The sequence below is a fragment of the Ranitomeya imitator genome, chromosome 4, assembly GCF_032444005.1.
Source record: "Ranitomeya imitator isolate aRanImi1 chromosome 4, aRanImi1.pri, whole genome shotgun sequence".
NCBI lineage: Eukaryota > Metazoa > Chordata > Amphibia > Anura > Dendrobatidae > Ranitomeya > Ranitomeya imitator.
Genome location: NC_091285.1, coordinates 362,175,738 through 362,197,375, shown reverse-complemented (window position 1 = coordinate 362,197,375; position 21,638 = coordinate 362,175,738). Strand labels below are relative to the sequence as shown.

The 21,638-nt window shown below is 42.3% G+C and overlaps 1 protein-coding gene across 1 annotated transcript in view; it reads right to left on the bottom strand.

Moving 5' to 3' along the window:
- The window catches only part of DNAJC2 (DnaJ heat shock protein family (Hsp40) member C2), a 69,321-nt gene that overhangs the window by 31,895 nt on the left and 15,788 nt on the right, over nt 1-21,638 (bottom strand). Inside the window, exons 2-7 of the mRNA XM_069765114.1 lie at nt 21,116-21,306; nt 20,902-20,977; nt 10,631-10,729; nt 9,273-9,414; nt 6,693-6,773; nt 5,892-5,957 (exon numbers count right to left, since the gene is read on the bottom strand). Coding sequence (XP_069621215.1) covers nt 5,892-5,957; nt 6,693-6,773; nt 9,273-9,414; nt 10,631-10,729; nt 20,902-20,977; nt 21,116-21,306 — 655 coding nt within the window. The remainder of the gene's footprint in view (nt 1-5,891; nt 5,958-6,692; nt 6,774-9,272; nt 9,415-10,630; nt 10,730-20,901; nt 20,978-21,115; nt 21,307-21,638) is intronic.

Below are 21,638 nucleotides of genomic sequence, written 5' to 3'. Positions count from 1 at the left end.
AAGGTCTTTAAGGTCAAAATAGGCTGGGTCATGAAGGGGTTAACATTCAGACCTGAAACAAACGTGCGAAAGCTCTCCTCATCACCTCTCCAGATAACAAACACGTCATCTATGTACCGTAACCATATGATAATTTGATCCTCGGCTACGTACATGGTATCCCCAAAAATTACATTTTCCTCCCACCAGCCCAGGAGCAAATTAGCGTACGAGGGAGTGGCTACTTTTCATTGTATACACCTGACACGGGAGCATTCAATACATATAGGTCATAGACCTGTTTGAACTGGTTAATTAATCGCTCGTTAATAGAGGGTCAGCGTGACAATACTTGATAGCTGTAATATATTACCTCTGAAAGGCAGAAATGTGGTATGTACGAGTATGTTGGGTCTGTTTTTACTTGCACTATGTGGTCTTAGCACAAGCACTTTCTTGCACTTGTTTCGCACTTTATAGTTTTTAAATAATAGATTAAAGGTGAAGTTTTATTGATATTCTTCCAATCAGCTGAGAGTTACAGATTGAAGGTTAGATTTTGCTATTTGTCCTTGCTTAAAAAAATAGAGTCTTCAAAAGAGCATGAACAATCCTGAAACCCCAAGTCTGCTTTAAAATCTTTGCCTGGGAAAGACCAGGCTGATGCTATATAATTACCTTGTAGCTGTGCTCAGGCTTGCCATGGTGTATAACCCGTGACATGAAGTGGTCTTCCACAGTCTAACATTTGTAGCAGTTTGGTTATTACTCACAGTTTAAGCCTCCTACACAGCTGTATCAGTTTTGCTTAATGACTAATTCAAGATCCATGTGAAAATGATAATTACCACCTGTATGGTATAATTACAGTGGCATGTAAAAGTGTGGGCACCCATGGTCAAAATTACTGTTATTGTGAACAGTTAAGCAGGTTGAAGATGAAATGATCTATAAAAGACCCAAGTTAAAGATGACACATTTCCTTTGTATTTTAGGACAAAAAAAAAATCTATATATTTTTTATTACACACACATTGCTTATAAAAAAAAAAAAGGAAACACGTAAAGGGAAGGTACCGCGTTTGTAGGTCATTAATAAATCACTGTAATGTAGCATAACATGCTGCTATAAGCAAGTTTGAAATGCATGTGAAACAGATTTCATGTGTTATATGAGTTTAAAGAATGCACTGGGGGCTGACATCTTGGTTTTGCAGCAGTAGCAGGGCACTATCAGTGTCAGATTACGGCACCCCATGGACATAGGAGATAACAGACCGGCGCTGACCCTATCTCTAACATTGCAGCAGCATTAGCAGTGAGCTGGGCACACCTCTGTGGGCTGCACAACTCACTGCTGTAGGTGTGACTAGCTGCCATTTTATTATAGCCCTGTGCTCTCTATCGCAGGACAGAAGAAGCCCTCACTGCTCCTCTGTACTCCAAGCAGGCACACGTCCTCTGCTCCTCACACGCTGCCCTGTGTGCTTCTCCTGCTGTGTCTCTGCCTCTCCCTCACACACCGTCCCTGTGATCTCTGGTAAGCTGCACTCACAGCCTGCAGAGAGGGAGGTGACACCTGGAGAGAGAGAGAGCACTGCAGCTGACAGGACAGGGATTAAGGTGGGGGAGGGGGATGGCAAGAACGTTATTCACAAAAAATGCTGCTGAGCCCACTGTGTTCTGCTCCTCTGTAAACAAGCTGTGCCTCTGATGCAGTAACTGCTGGTGATAGCAGGTCACAGGGCAGTCACACACAAAATGGTGCTGCCCTGTGATGCTGCTCTTCATTCTTACTGTTGGGGCAGTAACTGCTGACATCACCATTTCCCTCCCCTTTTGGGTGGTCTAATATCGCTGGGGCAGAGCTGCTAAATCTTACTATAGCTGCTTGAGGTCTAAAACGGAAAATGCTCCCCCTAGTGGTAAATATGTATATTTGTAGAAAAATATATATTTTTCATATAGAAATGTTTGCAAACAGTGCAAACATTGCATTAATACATTTTAATTACTATTTTAAGCTTAATTTCACAAAAAAACAAAATACAAGAAAACTGGTGGCACCTTCCCTTCCCACAATGTAACTCTAAGTCAATTACACTTCTGTGAAATCAAACTGTCCAGTTATGAAGCAACACTGATTGTGAATCAATTTCTCCTGCTGTTGTGCAAATGGAACAGACAACAGGTAGAAGTGATAGGCAATTAACAAGACAGCCCCTATAAAGGAGTGGTTGTGCAGGTGGTGACCACAGACCTTTTGTCTTTTCTCATTGTTTTTGGCTGTTTTGGTCACTTCTACATTTTTTCATTGCTCTCACCCCCAGGAGCCCAGGAGTAGTATGCAGCAGTATCTACAACCCACAGAAGTTGCTTAGATAGTGCAGCTCCTCTAGGATGGCACATAAATGTGAGCTGTGGCAAGAAGGGTAGCTGTGCGTGTCAGCACAGTGTCCAGAGCATGGCACAGATGCCAGGAGACAGGCGGACGTGGAGGGGGTTGTAGGAGAGCAACAACCCAGCAGCAGGACCGCTACTTCCTCCTTTGTGCAAGGAAGAACATAAGAAGCAGTGCCAGAGCCCTGCAAAATGACCTCCAGCAACCCACTAACATCAGCATGTCTCCTCAAACTGTCAAAAACAGACTATGAGGGTGGTATGAGGGCCCGACATCCACAAGTGGGTGTTGTGCTTACTGCCCAGCACCGTACAGGGAGATTGGCATTTGCCAGAGAACACCAAGAATGGCAGATTCAACATTAGCGCCCTATGTCTTTAAGGATGAGAGCATGTTCACACCGAGTCTGGAGACTTTGGAAATGCACCAGGCATACTTAGATATTCTTTTGTATACTTCTGAAGCTGAATTTTATGGTGAGGACACAGGTGAGGATTTCTACTGATGACTCTTCCATGATGACCATATTTGTGCAGGTGTCTCTGAACCGTAGAACAATGTACCACAAGTGTCTGCTAAATCTTTCTGAAGGTCTTTTGCAGTCAAGCAGGGATTCTGAATTGCCTTTCTAGCAATCCTAGAAATATTGCTTTGTCTTCCAGACATTTTGACCTCCACTATTCCTTCTAACTGCAATTTCTTAATTACATTTGAAGCTGGAGAAAGGGCAACTTGTAAATGCTTTGCTATCTTCTTATAGCCTTCCACTGCTTTGTGGGCCTCCACCATTTTCAGAGTGCTAGGCAGCTGCTTAGAAGAACCCATGGCTGCGGTTTTTGGCACAAGGCTAGAGGCTGGGTTTTTATAAAGCTGGTAAATCTGCATCACCTGGTCTTTTCTAACGATGATGCTGAACAAGCCAAACTCCAACAGGCTAATTAAGATCTGAAACCTTGGTCAAAGTTATCTGAGCACACTAATTTTCCAAGAGTGCCCAAACTTTTGCATTGGTGCATCTTCCTTCTCTGGGTGGTTTACTTCATAAACCATAAAGCCCAAAAATGGTAACAAAAAACAACCTCTCTGGCACAATTGAAAATTAAAAAAAAAGTCCATACAAAGTCCTTCACAGTATGGCTCCCGCACTCTGGGACAACAACGCATAGCAGTGCAAGTCTGGCACGACTAGAACCGGATGTTTACACAGAGCCTGCTTCAGCTCCTGGAATGCTATCGCTGTGTCATCAGTCCACTTAATTATCATTGATTTAGTGCCTTTAAGAAGATCCATCAATGGTGCCGTGACTATGGCGAAAGTTGGGATGAATCTCCGGTAATAAGCCACAATTCCAAGAACCGCCCTCACTTGCTTCTTGGAAAGCGGTTGCAGCCACTTCTGAATTGCCTTGTTCTTGTTTATTTGTGGCTTGATTTCGTCCCTCATGACAACATAGCCTAAGTACTTGGCCTCTTCCTTCCCTATGGCATATGTTTTGGGATTTATGGTGAGGCCTAAGAACCACCTAGTCACCCGGGCATTCTTACACTTCTCCCTTAACCATCTCAGAGGGGCATGGTCTGACAAGTTTGAACCTAAGGCCTAGGTAGGTAGGTGTGCATTTTTTTTTTGCTTGAAATACAAAGGAAATGTGTCATCTTTAAAGAGCATCTGTCATCAGTTTTATCATATATCAACTAAAACGGTCACCTTATCCGATGCCTATATAACCCCCCGACTCCTCCTGTATATCCCCCAAAAGTCTTTAAATTCTCCCGAGCTGTATGGTAATCCGTATGGTCCAGTCCTGCGGACATGCTTTCAGGTCTGTCCATCCCCCCTGGCTCAAGCTCGCTGTCCGCCTTCTTTAATTGACGCCTTGCGTCACCCACATTGCCAGGCGAAATCCTGTACCTGCACACACGAATTGTGTCTCACGCCTAAGCATTATGCTTTAGCCTACAGTGGGCATAGTCGAAAACATAAGTATGCAGTTGCCCACAGTAGGTCAAAGCACAGTGAACAGACGCAAGATTTCGTCTGGCATTGTGGATGGATGCGAGGCATCATCCATGTCAATTAAAAAAGTTCAGTGAGCAGCAGTAGTCGGGTGAGAGGGGAAGTGATGGAGAGGCCTGAAACCAAGCCCATTGGACCAGACTGTCCAGATTACTATGCAGAGCGGAGGAACTTAAAAATGTTTTTGGGGGATATACAGGAGTCAGGGGGTTATATAAGCATTTGTGGAATGCAGAACCGGCAATGGATAAGGCGATATATCAACTATAACAAAACTGGCGACAGGTTCCCTTTAACTTTAGGACTTTTAGAGATCATTTAATGTTCAACTTGCTACATTGTTAACAGTAATTTTCACAAGGGGTGCCCACATTTTCACATGCCACTATACTCATACATCTGACTATAATTTCCAAAGCATTGACTTTGACAAGTGTACCTAGAAGAATTTTTATTTTGATCATTTTTATCAACTATTAATACTTCTGTTTCTGAAAGCATTCTTGTCAGGGTTTATATACTGTATTTTCTGGCGTATAAGACGAATATATATATATATATATATATATATATATATATATATATATATATATATATATATATATATATATACACACACACACAAACTGACTGAAAGTTTTGCACAGTACTGTAATATTCACTCACATTTAGTAATTAATGGAGTATGCTGATCTTGACATTATTGGTGATGTTTTTTCTTTCCTTAGGTGTGTACAGGGGAGGGCAGCATGGACAGCTCATCTGTATGTGACTCACTGTTCGTCTACAGACTGGTTGGAGCCTGTTACAGGCAATTCATGGTCCAAATTCATGGTCCAAAGTGCTAACTTATAAACCACTGTAATGGCTATGAAGGGCGGCAGGCTGCAAAGAACTCTGCCAGGGAACACAGAAGAAAAAAGGTCGGGGAGGCTGAAGTAGAGGAAAACAGAGCAGGCTATTGAGAAGGCAGCTGGAAGCAGAGAACATCGAAGCTGGCTGCTGAAGAGGGGTGAGGCTGGTTATACAGGAGAATTGAACTGGCAGCCGAGAAGGATGTTGGATGCAGACGAGAACAGAAGAGAGGTAGCTGCCAAGAAGTAGGGGGAAGGCTGGATGCAGAGGAGACCGGTGCAAGCTGGATACAGAGAGGAACAGAGCATGCTGCTGAGTAGTAGGGAGGATGATGGGTAAACGGGAGAATGGAGCTGGCGGCGGAAGAGAAAGGAGCTGGCGGCTGATAAGGAGGTTGGATGCATAGAAGAATGGAGCTGACTGCCAATAATAAGGGGGAGAACACATAGGAGGAGAAGGGCGACCAAGAACAGTGCTGAGAGGGGACTGTAATAGAGGGAGGCTGTGGAGAAGGGTGACAGAGAAAGCATGTCAGCGTGGTTTCAGGGGGAAGCAGAATGTGCCCAGATCCTAAAAGTGCTGGGCCAAGAGACAATAGACATGTGAGTGAACGTCATAGGAAATGAAAGTATTATTTACCATTCTGCTTTTTCTTTTTCTTCTTCATCCAAGTAAGAAAACTCTCTCCAAGAATCAAAGTTGTACCTAAAACAACAATGGGGAAAGTTTAAATTAACAGAACAGATTAGCTAACAGAACAAAAACATGGCTGCCTTCTTCCAAAAAAAAAAAAAAAAAAAAAAATAGAGCCACCCCTGCTTACAGGTTATATCTGGTATTGCAGTGAAGATACAGAACTTTAAGGGTAGGTTTCCATGGGGCGGAATGGCTGCGCTTTGGACGCAGCTGATACCCCTCTCCGCGCCCCTCTTGTACGTGTGGTGATTCCAGATGTGTTCATTGAACACATGCGGAATCACCGCATCCTATAGATAGACTGTTATTTATCTTGCGGAGAAGGAGTGTCTCCGTAAGATAGACATGCCGCGGTCTGGAAAAACGTGCCACATGTCCAGATGCGGCCCTGCATGCATAGTGGAGATGGGATATCATAAAATCCCCTCCACAAGCCGTAACATCTGGACGCTGCGGCTGTACACAGCGTCCAATCAGCAGCAAATCCTGAACGTTTCCGGACCTGGAAGCATAGCCTACTACCATATTCAACCTGTACACAGGAGTGGCATAGTTTATGAACGACGACAGCCATGTTTTTCTAATCTTGGATAAACAAATTCAATGTGAATGTAAAATTCACACAATGTAATATATTTATTTCTGTACTAATAAGTAGGTTAATGCTTATTTACAAAGTAAATATTCTAAAAAATAATAATGCAGAAACTAACCCATAACAGGTTTTATAACAAACAAACATACCAAAAAGAATAAAATGCATCTACATCTTCGATGGAGGTGCCAAAGCTGCCAAGTCTTGGAACATTTTTCTTGTTTGACCACCTGGAATGGTGGAAGTAGAATTATATTATTGCAATGTTATTTTATAGTACAAGCTACAAAAGACAAAAACAAAAAACTTCTCTAATATAAAAAGAAAAGCTCCCCTTCGATAGACTTATCACGACCATGTATTACATGATTGATTCTCCAGTGGCTGTCATGCAATTCTACATTTTCTTTGCAGCCAACAAACAATCCTTCTGTTATACGGCCAGGATCCCACAAGCGTATGCCAAATTGTCAGTTTTTTTTCTGAATCTGTATTGTGTTCCATATTTCCCTTTTTCATCCATAGGTCCATGTGCCATCTCGTATGTCTGTTTATATTTGTATTGCATCCATGTGTCCGTATTTGGGTGCTATCCATGTGTGTCTGTTTAGTATATACATACATATGACATGTTTTACATGAAGAATTTAATAATGGACAAAAACAATATTAATATTTATACCACCCCTTGACGAAGATAGGTGCGAAACATGTTGGGTGGGGTCGACTGCTGAGGTCTTCTGATGCCACTCTGCATCTCTATTTACATTTACTTACATCTGACATCTCTTTTCATTTCAGTAAACTCTGTGGTTGGGCCATTTACATATTACATGTTAAATGCTTACCTAGTTGGGCCTATCCTTTATTGAAGTATTCATTTTCAGTATTGTGATTGTATACATACCTTACACGTCTCCTATTTTAATCTCTATTAGTGATGAGCGAACGTGTCCGGATAACGTCTTATCCGAGGATGCTCGGGTGTTATCTGATCATCTGGGAGTGTTCGCATATTATGTTCGAGTCCCAGCGGCTGCATGATTGGCGGCTCTTAGGGAATCCCCACACGTGTTGAGGCTAACAGCCGCAAATCATGAAGCCGCGGGGACTCGAACATAATATACGAGTGGTCCCAGACGCTCGGATAATACCCGAGCATGATCAGATAAGACATGAGCAAAAGTGCTTGGATAATGACTTATCCGAGCATGCTCGGGTGTTATCTGAGCATCTGGGAGTGTTCATATATTAAGTTCGAGCCCCGCGGCTGCATGATTGGTGGCTCTTAGGGAATCCCCACAGGTGTTGAGGCTAACAGCCGCAAATCATGCAGCCGCGGGGATTCAAACATAATATACGAGCAGTCCCAGATGCTCGGTAACACCGAGCGTGCTCAGATAAGTCGTTATCCGGACACGTTCACTCATCACTAATCTCTATGCAATTGCTTCATATTTGATTATGTAAACCAGCGGTCCCAAACCTTTTTGACCTTGAAAGCGACATTCAGCACTAAAAGAGGGTCGCGAGCCACATTCAGCTCTGAGAGGTGGTCACGAGCCGCATTCTGCTTCTGTTCCCCTCAAAGTCGTGTCAACCAAAGTCACCATTACGTGTATAATGATAACCGAAGCTTTTCCACAGAAATTACTCCAATGCAGTACACACGGGGGGTGGGGGGAAATCGGAGCATGGGGGGAGGTTGGATCGGAGGGGAGCCGGAGCAGTGTACCGGACGGATCGGTGGCTTGGGGGGGGAATCGGTGGGGTGGGGGCACATGTTATATGTTGTATGTAATGTATGTTTTATGTGTGTTTGTGTTTTTAACCCACTGTAGTCAGTCGCCTGACGATGGGACAACTCTCCCATCATCACATTTTGATGGGAGAAGTAGTCCCACCCGACGAATGACTACAATGAGTCACTACTGACAGAGAGACAGACACACAGACCGACACACACACACAGACACTACATACCATTTCCACCATGCGCTTCACATCGATCCCCATCCATTTTCACTACACTCCGCCCACACACTTCCTCCACATCACTGACGTCACTTCCGTCTGCTGCGGTTTTGACACCCAAATCCGCATAAAATCTGCAGATGGTTTTTACATCTGCAGTTTTTATGCGGATTTGACCCACAAAATGGGAGCCTATGGGTGCAGAAACGCTGCAGAACTGCACAAAAAAAGTGACATGCACTTCTTTGAAATCTGCAGCATTTCTGCACGGATTTTTCTGCACCATGTGCACAGCTTTTTTTTTTCTTATTGATTTTCATTGAATTGAAACTCACAGTGCAGTTCTGCAGCGTTTCTGCTGCAGAAAAAAACGCTGCAGAACTGCACTAAATCTGCATCGTGTGCACATACCCTTAAAGATGCATGACACATGAATGGTAACCCCTATATAACATGATGTGGTATTTTGCACACGCACTGACTTTTAATGAGAGTCTGATCCAGAATATGAATCAAAGTAGTGCATGCTGCATCGGTCTCTATGTAAAAAGCATTAATGTGAATTTACACATGGACTTGCAATGCTGTCTACATACAGCACATTAATATTTAATACATTCAAGGCTGGTCATTGCCATAATTGGATAGGTGGGCACATCCAGCCAATTACAAAGCTTAAGCAGTTCTGCCAAGTAGGTTCACATCATATGAATATCTAGAGACCCAGCTTTCATCTTCAGTTATACATTTCTTACCTGCTATTTCTATCAAACACAGGACAGAAGACTTCAAAGAAGTTGTCTTTTCCCTCACTTTTCGAGGGGAGAGAATTATCAAAGGTGGGATCAATACTGTTGAAGGCTCGTCGCTTCACAGGATCAGATAAAATTTCATATGCTAAAACAAACAGCACAGAACGATCAAATATTAACACATTAGGTTTAGACAATTTTAGAAATTGAAATGTCTAAAAAGTTTTTGTAAAAATCATAATCATTAGTCCAGCAAAAAAAATATTAAAAAAATCATGACCCCCCATGATCTATAATGATGACCCATCTTACGGATAGGTCATCAATTGTTTAGTCCTGTACAGCCCCCTAAGGCATCTATAGGGCGACAGCCATGAGATATATTGTGTTTTTCGGATTAGAAGACGCACTTTTTCACCAAATTTTTTTTTGAAGAAAATGGGGTTGGTCTTCCAATCCAAATTGTAGCTGCTGTGGAGATTATCGGCTTGCGGGGGCGCGGGGTCCCAAGGTCGCTGCTGCCGGAGACTTCTGTGGAGTCAGGAATCGGGCGATGCCTGTGTGCATCAGGCTGGCACGATGAGGCATCAGGTGGTGTGGAGGCTCCACCGACTTTTTTTCACAGCCCCGCAAGTTCCATACTCTATGTGGTGGACTCTGGGAAAATGGCTGCCGGAGGGGGCGCATGCGCAAATTCAACTCTCGGCACCAAGATCTCATCTCTAGAAATCTCAATTGCGCATGCCCCACCTCTGGTGGCTATTCTACCGCATGAGAAAGTATGGAAGGTGTGAGGCCCTGGGCTGTCACAAAATGTCGGTCGAGCCCCCGCACCACAGAACACCTCATTGTACCAGCCTGGTGCCCACAGCCATAGCCTAACTTCTGTCGCCGCCAAACAGTCCGTCCCATCAGCCGCAAGTCTTCAGCAGTCTTGCCTCCACCAGCAGTAACCCTGCCACCTGGGACCCTGCTCCACCACAGCTGCATCAGCTTCTGTCCTGTACGGGGAAGCAGAGATGCTTCAAGGACTGTCGAAGGGAAAAGCAGTGCAAGAATGATCTATGCTGACACACGAGAGCTAATTAAGACAGCAGCGTCCTAGACACACAACACAGATCTCACATCTAGCATGTATTAGTGGGACAGGACCACATGAAATAAAGCCTGCTTTAGGAGCAGGTTGTAAACTACTATCATAGAGGACTAAAAATGAATTAAGTTCTAGCCTGAAACATAGTACAACTTTTTAATTTAAATTCTTCTTCCATAGGCTAGTAGTTATATTAACATCTTTTACACTTAGAAGGAGTCCACTGCCTTTAATGTGTCAATGAAGGTTTAATCCATGGAAAGCTTACCTTTAGTAATACATGTGAAATAATCGTTATCACCTTCGACAATTTGCTCTCCTGCTGCTTTTCTTTTGTCAGGGTGATGTTTCAAAACCATTGCTTTATCTGGCCACAAATAAGAAACATCAGTTATTCCGCAGAGCTCACTTGATGTTTTAAAGTAAATCTCTTATTTTAAGACGATATTCAAATTTCTAGTCCACATGCTTAGTGCCCTACTTTGCAATGATCCTGAATTCTGGGAATCTGTGACTTCTAAGACCACTCTCCCCACAGAAGTCACAGACTGTGGCAGCTAATTTAAGTAGATGCAATTGAGGTTCCAGAATGAAGTACTACAAGCTAGTTAAATATATGGACAGCAGGTGTGTTGAATATCCATTTTACATGTATAGTCCATTTTCAAAATCAGATAGAAGTGTTGTTCTAAGGTCCAAAACTCTGCTTTTAACATACATTTTGATAGCAGGAACAGTTTTTTTTTTTTTTTTTTTTAAAGATGCAGAGCTCTAAATCCACATCACAGCCATGGATACCTTTCTGTACCTGCTACTAGTCTTAAAAAGAAACTGTAGCTATAATTTTACTGCACAAGGACCGAGCCACTTTGTACATTAATGACCGAGCATCATTTTTTAACATCTGACCAGTGTAACTTTATGTAGAAATAACTCTGGAACACTTCAATGGATCCCACTGTTTCGAAGATTGTTTTTTCATTACATATTATACTTCGTTATAGTGGTAAAATTTGTTCGATATCACTTGCGTTTATTGGAAATTTAGAGAAAATTTCCCAATTTTCAAACTTTTAATTCCTATTCTCTTAAACCAGAGAGTTATGTCAACCAAAATAGTTGGGTAACAGGAGAAAATGAATCTCAAAATTTGTTGCAACATTTCTCCAGAGTACGCAGATACCCTACATGGGGGAAAACTACTGTTTACGTGCATGGCGGGGCTCGGAAGGGAAAGAGCACAGTTTGACCTTTGAATGCAAAAAAAAAAGGCTGGAATCGAGAGCGAAAGCCATGTCGTGTTTGGAGAGACCCCAATGTGCCTAAACAGTATAAAACCCCTATAAGTTACACCATTTTGGAAACTAGATTTCTCAAGGAATGTATCTAGATGTGTGGAGAGCACCTTGAACCCCCAGGTGCTTCACATAAATTGATAAAGTGGAGCCGAGAAAAAAAAAAAACAAACTTCCCACAAAAATGTCCCCCCCCCCCCCAAATATTTTTCTTTTGGAAAGGGCAACAGGAGAAAATGAACCCCAAAATTTGCAGTGCAATTTTTCCTGAGTATGCTGATACCCCAATATGTGGGAGAGAACTAATGATTAGGTGCATGGCAGGGCTCGGGAGGGGAGAAGCACCATATTGGAGTTCAGATTTTGTTGTAATGATTTGAGAGTGCCATGTGACATTGGTAGAGCCCATGAGGTACCAGAACAGTAGAAACCCCTTATAAGTGACGTAATTTGACAAATTACACCTCTTAATGAATTCATCTAGGGCTGCAGCGAGCATGTTTACACCACACGTGCCTCACAGAATTTTTACTGCTAAAATGTTGATTAAGCCCCAAATTTTTTAAGGGCCAATAGGAAAAAATGGACCTCGGTTTGATGCGCCAATACCCTACATGTAATCGGGAACTTTACTTTTCAGGCACAGTACAAAGCTCAGAAGGGAAGGAGAGACATATTATAGTGCAGATTTTACCGGTTATGGTTTGTGGGTGCCATGACCCACTGGGAAAGCGGCTGAGATACTAGAATAGCAGAATCCCCCCATAAGAGACCCCATTTTACAAACTACGCCTCTAAATTAATTAATCTAGAGATGAAGTGATCATATTGACACCACGGGTGTGTCACAGACTTTTATATCATTGGGCAGTGAAGAAAAAAGAATTACATTTTTATCCCCCAAATTTTTTTGTTTTAGCACCAGATTTTACATTTTCACACACGGGAAATTGGTAAAAATGGCACCAAAATTTGTTACACAATTTCTACTGAACGTGGCAATACCCCATATGTGGATGTATAGTACTGCTTAGCTATGCGGCGAGACATGGGAAGGATGGAGCGCTATTAGCTTCCTGGAGCACAGATTTTCCTAGAATGGTTTGCTTGCGTACTCCATATACAGAGCCCCTAATACTCCCCCTCAAGTGACCCCTTTTTGGAAATAATACCCTTGCCAAACAGGAGGATGCTGAATGTGGTTTAGACACACTTTGGGGGACCAAGACAGGGGGCACTTGAATTTGGGAGTCCAGAATTTGCTGGATTTTTTTTGAGGAGTGAGCCATAGCGCTTTCCAGAGCCTTTGTACTACCAGTAACATGGAAGCCCCTTTTATTTGACAGTGGACTGAGTTGCAGCTTTTATTGGGAACATTTTACTTAACAATTGGGATCACATTTATCCTGCGCTCTACACTGAGCACTTACATGTGATGTGATTCAGATGAATCCCCTCAGAGATCCATTTACTATAATGAGCCAGCAAAGTTACTCCATCTGGCCTCTATTCAGTGGTGTCCTTATTTTTCAGAGGTGTACAAAACTGTGAGCGACTGCACTTTTATGCATGCCTAAAAAGACGGACACATACAGTGGGGCAAAAAAGTATTTAGTCAGTCAGCAATAGTGCAAGTTCCACCACTTAAAAAGATGAGAGGCGTCTGTAATTTACATCATAGGAGACAAACTGAGAAAAAAAAATCCAGAAAATCACATTGTTTTTTTAACAATTTATTTGCATATTATGGTGGAAAATAAGTATTTGGTCAGAAACAAAATTTCATCTCAATACTTTGTTGGCAATGACAGAGGTCAAACGTTTTCTGTAAGTCTTCACAAGGTTGCCACACACTGTTGTTGGTATGTTGGCCCATTCCTCCATGCAGATCTCCTCTAGAGCAGTGATGTTTTTGGCTTTTCGCTTGGCAACACGGACTTTCAGCTCCCTCCAAAGGTTTTCTATAGGGTTGAGATCTGGAGACTGGCTAGGCCACTCCAGGACCTTGAAATGCTTCTTACGAAGCCACTCCTTCGTTGCCCTGGCGGTGTGCTTTGGATCATTGTCATGTTGAAAGACCCAGCCACGTTTCATCTTCAATGCCCTTGCTGATGGAAGGAGGTTTGCACTCAAAATCTCACGATACATGGCCCCATTCATTCTTTCATGTACCCGGATCAGTCGTCCTGGCCCCTTTGCAGAGAAACAGCCCCAAAGCATGATGTTTCCACCACCATGCTTTACAGTAGGTATGGTGTTTGATGGATGCAACTCAGTATTCTTTTTCCTCCAAACACGACAAGTTGTGTTTCTACCAAACAGTTCCAGTTTGGTTTCATCAGACCATAGGACATTCTCCCAAAACTCCTCTGGATCATCCAAATGCTCTCTAGCAAACTTCAGACGGGCCCGGACATGTACTGGCTTAAGCAGTGGGACACGTCTGGCACTGCAGGATCTGAGTCCATGGTGGCGTAGTGTGTTACTTATGGTAGGCCTTGTTACATTGGTCCCAGCTCTCTGCAGTTCATTCACTAGGTCCCCCCGCGTGGTTCTGGGATTTTTGCTCACCGTTCTTGTGATCATTCTGACCCCACGGGGTGGGATTTTGCGTGGAGCCCCAGATCGAGGGAGATTATCAGTGGTCTTGTATGTCTTCCATTTTTTAATTATTGCTCCCACTGTTGATGTCTTCACTCCAAGCTGGTTGGCTATTGCAGATTCAGTCTTCCCAGCCCGGTGCAGGGCTGCAATTTTGTTTCTGGTGTCCTTTGACAGCTCTTTGGTCTTCACCATAGTGGAGTTTGGAGTCAGACTGTTTGAGGGTGTGCACAGGTGTCTTTTATACTGATAACAAGTTTAAACAGGTGCCATTACTACAGGTAATGAGTAGAGGAAAGAGGAGACTCTTAAAGAAGAAGTTACAGGTCTGTGAGAGCCAGAAATCTTGATTGTTTGTTTCTGACCAAATACTTATTTTCCACCATAATATGCAAATAAATTGTTAAAAAAACAGACAATGTGATTTTCTGGATTTTTTTTCCGCAGTTTGTCTCCCATAGTTGAGGTCTACCTATGATGTAAATTACAGACGCCTCTCATCTTTTTAAGTGGTGGAACTTGCACTATTGCTGCTGACTGACTAAATACTTTTTTGCTCCACTGTACCAGACAGCATCCACAGTGCCTACATCTGCCTCATTACAGGGAATCTTCTGTCGGAGGGGGGTTCTGTCTGAATCACGTATTTCAGAGATTTATAAGGAAACCTCGGTGTAAGTGCTCAACGTAGAGCGCAGGATAAATGTGAGCCGATCCTTATTACGATCTTTGGTAGGCAGAATGAACAAATCAACAGCAGGTGAAGAATTGGTTTTACTTATTTTTTACGTTGTTCCTTCGTGCGGTATAAGTGATTAGACGACTTTATTCTTCATGTTGGTGCGATTACACAGACACCAGATTTACATCTTTTCTTATGTTTGGCTGCTGCCATACTTAAAAAATGCTTTTTTTTATTTGCAAAAACTATTTTTTTTTGCATCGCCATACTTGGAGCTAAAATTTTCCTATATTTCTGCAGACAGTCATGTGAGGGCTTGGTTTTTGAGGGACGAGTTGATGTTTTTATTGGTACAATTTTTGGACTCATGACATTTTTGGATTGCTTTCTATTCCAAGTTTTGGTACGCAGATTGAACAAAAAAACAGCTATTCAGGAATTTTTTTTTTAATGCCATTTCGCATGGGGTAAAACTGACAAGGCAGGTTTATTGTTCGGGTCAGTACAATTCAAGCTATACCTCCTTTATGTTTTGGCACTTTTACACAATAAAACCTTTGATAGAAAAAATAATTATCTTTGCAACACTATTTTGAGAGCTATAACTTTCTAATTTTTTTACGTATGGCGGCTTGTTTTTTGCAAGAAAGGTAACATTTTCAGCAATATCATTTTTGTTTAGTCTTTGATTTCACTTTTTTTCCAGCGGTATGATGAAAAAAAACATACTTTGCCAATTTTTTTTGTTTTTTACAATGTTCACGGAAGGGGTTAACTAGTGTGAGTGTTAGAGTGTTATAGACTGGGTGTACTTTTTGTTTTTTTTTGTATATAAAAACCTGTATGGTATTATTTTTTATTTTTAACTTAATCCCTCTATGGGACATTCACTTTTTCACTTTGATCACAGGTATAATGCAACTGCATTACCCCTGTACAGAAAGCTTTTTTAGACCATGCAGCTTTCCGTAGCTTGGTGACCTGGGAGGGGGCGTCATGACGACCCAGGGTCACTATGGCAATGATCGGGCCCCCACGATGTTCCTCTGCCTGCCTTCGAAATGTTGAGATTGCTCCAGTTAGGATGTTAAACAGCCAGGAATGGTGTTGGCACCGTCCCTGGCTGTTAGTGCGAGAGCTCAACCACTAGCAGTGCTGAGCTCCTGCTGTAAATCTCTAACTGCGGGAATAAACAAGCGTCATTTCAGCAGCTCATCGACTCCCTGTCATGGATCAACAAAAAGTTATGATTGCCGGGAGTCAGCAGAAGACCCCTGTGAATCATTAGGATATGAGCTGGCGTTCATAGGAGATCAGGATTTTCTCTATACATAGCAGTACTAATACACTGCTTTGTATAGAACAGGTGATCAGACAATTGCAGCTTCAACCCTCCCAAGAGGACTATTAAATAAAGTAAAAAAAAAAAAAAATAAACAAGAAAAGCAGAAGAAACACAAAAGTTCAAATCACCCTTCTTTTGCCCCATTTAAAATGAAACAAACAAAAAAAACATATTTGGTATCCCTGCATTTGGAAATGTCCCATGTATCAAATTCTAAAATTAATTAATCCGATCAGTGAATGGCGTAACGAGAAAAAAAAAAAATCAGTTTGAGTCTGCCACCTTGCACAGAGGGGGGTCTCAAACAGAACATCAAACAAGAGCTGCAGTCACTCACCCATGCTACATTTACTCCCCTGAAATGGTACATCCACAGGAGGCTAGCAATGTGTTCATGCCTCACAAATGATCTAACTGCCCTGAAACCGGTATTAGTGACACCATTTCAGGGGCTGGTCTCTGCTCTACGGAACGTATGCTAGTTTTCAATTCTGGCACCTGATCCTTGCACTCTTTCGTAGCAAAAGAGCACGCTAACAGTGTGCGTTTAAAGTGAGAGAGTGCGGCCGGCTGGGATAGCATACTAAGCATGCATCAGTATTGACAACCGGTCCATGTTCGGGAAAGAGAAAACAAAAATCAGCAAAGGAGTGCATTGTCAGCACATACTGAAAGGCGGAGTGTGAGGCGAGCAAGGAAAGTGCACTGCATGTGTTGGAATTGACAACCGTTCCACAGAATAGAGACCAGCCCAACTCCAGAAACGGTTGTCACTGATGATGACCCTCTTCAGGGCAATGAAAGCAGCTGTGGTGGATGACTGCAGCGCTAGGTCCCTTATGACATCCTTTGGAGGGTGAGGTGGAGGACAAGCAGTGTATTTTGCCTCTATGGGTTTGTTAATCCTTTTATTATTCTGACATTGGTGTGATCCTTTATCTCTTAAGTTTTTATACTTTTAGGCGATTTATTCTTGGTATTCTGTCATTCATTATGAATTGAACTCTATATTCTTATGCATTTAGGCTACGTTCACATTAGCGTTTTGCGTGTTTGCGTCGGGCGACGCAGCAGCGACGCATGCGTCATGCGCCCCTATATTTAACATGGGGGACGCATGGACATGCGTTGTGCGACGCATGCGGGGTTTTTTTGCCGCAAGCGTCGGGCGCAGAAAACGCAACAAGTTGCATTTTTCTTGCTTCCAAATTTCGGCAAAAAACGACGCATGCGTCGCAAAACGCAGCGTTTTTGCGTGCGTTTTTATTTGCGTTGTGCGTTGCGTCGCCGACGCAGCGGCGCACAACGCAAATGTGAACGTAGCCTAAGAGCTGCAGGTTATTATTGTGCACTGGCCCTTTATTTGTTGTATTTATACATTCATATTATCACACGCTGCGTGACAACGGGATATCAAGATCCAAGCACTTTGATAGTTAACAAGGTCTATAGGATCTTCTATAAGATTATTTTGCTTTTGGTCTCGCTTTACTATATATTTACTTCAATAATTTTTGTACTGTATTCCTCCACTTTACTTGTCTGCTTTGTTGTATATGATTATAATTTATGTGTCTTGTCCACTTTTTAAAACTCTTTTTATTGAAAGATTTCACAGGATAAAGTTACAAACATATAATATCACAGCATATGGTCAGAATGATCCAGTCACCCTTTACAATAACATGTAAATAACATTACACTCTCAATAATAGTGTAAAGAAATAAAAAAGTGAACAAACAATATAGAACATGGCATATTGGGATAATTTCCATTATGAAGCATTGCACAAAATTGAATTAACAGGTTCACTATCAAAATTCAGATCATGTACCAATTTGGGTCATAATAAAGTACACTCTTGCAGTTTACACATATTATCACCTTCCATATGTTGACAGGGACAACATCAGTTGTCATATCGCGAAATAGATGAAGTCATGGCATTAGAGGATAGATGCGTTAAGGATAAATCACACCATCTCTCCCATTTATTATGGAATTTCTGAGGGCATCCTCTTTTGCTATATAATATATTCTCTTATGGTATTATATGATTCACTAGTTTTTTCCACTGAATAATGCTAGGAGGCTTCCCCCCATCCACCTTAGTGCTATTGCTTTCCTAGCAATAAATAGAGCCTCCCGGAGAAATATTCTATCATAGTACAACCACAGTTCTTCATCCACAATACCCAAGATATATAACTCTAGACTACATTCAACTGGCATCCCAATTATCCGTTCTAATGTAGTTATCACTTCGCTCCAGTATCTTCGTATTATCCCACAACTCCAAATAAGATGCAACAAATCTGCTCCCGATTCCCCACACCGATGACATTCATCAGTTACCAGTCTGCGAAATCTATGTAGTCTACTCGGGGTCAGGTAAGACTGATGTAGGATATATAGTTGAATTACCGTATATACTCGAGTATAAGCCGACCCGAGTATAAGCCGACCCCCTAATTTTGCAACAAAAAACTGGGAAAACTTATTGACTCTAGTATAAACCTAAGGTGGAAAATGCAGCAGCTACCGGTAAACGTCAAAAATAAAAATAGATACCAATAAAAGTAAAATGAATTGAGACATCAGTAGGTTAAGTGTTTTTGAATATCCATATTGAATTAGGAGCCCCATATAATGTTCCATGCAGTTCTTTATGGCCCCATAGATGCCCCATATAATGCTCCATGCAGTTCTTTATGGCCCCAAAGGTGCCCCATGCAGTTCTTTATGGCCCCATAGATGCCCCACATAATGCTCCATGCAGTTCTTTATGGCCCCATAGATGCCCCATATAATGATCCATGCAGTTCTTTATGGCCCCATAGATGCCACATATAATGTCCATGCAGTTCTTTATGGCCCCATAGATGCCCCATATAATGCTCCATGCAGTTTGTTATGGCCCCATAGATGCCCCATATAATGCTCCATGCAGTTTGTTATGGCCCCATAGATGCTTCATATAATGCTCCATGCAGTTCTTTATGGCCCCATAGATGCCCCATATAATGCTCCATGCAGTTTGTTATGGCCCCATAGAGGCCCCATATAATGCTCCATGCAGTTCTTTATGGCCCCATAGATGCTCCATATAACACTGTGCCACATGTGATGCTGCTGCACTAAAAAAAAAATGAAAAAAAAAAAATGACATACTCACCTCTCGTCGCTGCCCGCTGCTCCTCAGCATCCCGTCTCTCCGCACTGACTGTTCAGGCAGAGGGCGGCGCGCACACCAATACCTCATCGCGCCCTCTGACCTGAACAGTCAGTGCAGAGGACGTGGAAGACGGAGCGTCGGTGGAACGAGGGAAGGTAAATATGACATACTCACCTGCTCCCGGCACTCCTGACGTGGTCCCTGCATGTCCCACGGTCTTCGGGCACGGCAGCTTCTTCCTGAAGTGAGCGGTCACATGGTACCGATCATTACAGTAATGAATATGCGGCTCCACCCCTATGGGTGTGGAGTCCATATTCATTACTTTAATGAGCGGTACCAGTGACCGCTGAACAGGGGAAGAAGCTGCCGCACCCGGAGACTGTGGGACATGCGGGGACCGCGCCGGGAGCAGGTGAGTATTTGACAGGCGTCGCTCCCCCTCACTCACCGACCGTGACTCGAGTATAAGCCGGGAGGGGCACTTTCAGCCCATTTTTTTGGGCTGAAAATTTCGGCTTATACTCAAGTATATACGGTAACTTATTATTTGAGGCTGGCGAAACCATCGTATGTGTGTCTTGGGCATCATTCCACTGATCATCAGTGATAGAAGGGATTAATTGCTGCCATTTACTCAACAGCAAGTTGAGTAGAAGCAATCTTTCAGTGCCTTGTCCACTGTCTTTTCAAGATTATTTTAATATTTCATTATCGGTCTTGTGTTAGATTTATGTAGATGTTCTTATGTTTCTTCATATTTCCAGAGACGTATTTACTAGCCCATAATTTATGTTATTACTCTCTTTTGCAGGTGTTAATATAATTTTCAACTGATGTAAAAGACAAAAGTGCTTAGTTTTTAAAATTAGATAAATATTGCCTATAAGGCAGAGATAGACTGCCATATTTGTCGTGCGAGAATCGCATCATAAACCCCGTAAACCTTGTACTGGATGTCGGCTGTCCTGACCTGAGCATGACAGCTGCATAGTAATCCATCACGCTGTCTTGCTCAGGAGGTCAGGAGAGGTGCCAGGACAGTCCGATTCTTGCATGAGAAAAACGGCAATCTGTCTCTGCTCTTAGGTTTTGGTCAACCTCTTCAAATGTCTGATAGTATGCTCCCTCATGAAATGGCTGCTGGAAGCCAGAGTGCTGTTTAGTTTAGGTATCGCTATGCAGGGGATTTAGAGCTCCGTATCAGAAAAGCAAAGCTTTAACTGCTTTAAAAAAAAAAAAAAGAATTCAATAAGAACATATCAGAGCCTAAAGTCTTTAAAAACGCTATTCAAGGTTAAACATTCATATTAAAACCAAGGAGAGGTTCATATTGAACACAGTCTTCCTTTGTACGGCTGATTAAAACTTTCTTACACATTAGCAGAAAAAGTGTGCCCAGCCATTCATCCACAGAACAACAGTTTCCTTTTTACTTACGTGCTGCTTTAATCTGTTTCTGTGTAGCCTTATACCTCAGGTTCTTCAGTCCAAGCACTGCGTAATGGTCTTGGTTCTAAAGAAAAAATAAAACAAATACAAAAACACATTTCCACTTAAACTTATAATCAAGTTCTCTGAAAGTAAATACGACAAAATGGACTATACAAAAAGTGACTTCACTTTGTATTAAGCAGTGAAGCTTCATACTAACCTTCCAGTCTTTAGGATCAAGGGTTTTCAATAGTGCAAATTCCTCTATCTGAAACTCTTCATCCTCGGACTCTTCAGAGCTCTCCTTCTCATCCTCCAGCTCCTGAAAGGAGGCCGACACATTTCTATTCCTGCGTTTAATGAAGGCTTCAAACCATCGTCCCACTGGTTCAACCTGACACAGCAATGAGGCTGCCGTAACAGAGAAAATAAACAGGCAAGTCAGGAGACACAGACAAACTAGCAGAGAAATGTCAGATTTTGCATGATGTCACACAAATTACATCGTTATGTAGACACCTACAATACCCATTATGTTACAATGGAAGAGGTTATTTGTGCATTTACTTAAAGGGAACCTGTAACACTGATCTTCTGCATAACACAAAGGCTGTGTCTAGCACTGCACTAAAAGGGGGTTTTCACTTTAAGAAAAGTGGTCCCCAAAGCATTGCATATTTGTAAACCAACAGAGTACCCACCCTCCCACAGTCCAGAGCTGACTATTGCTATTCCAGTCTCAG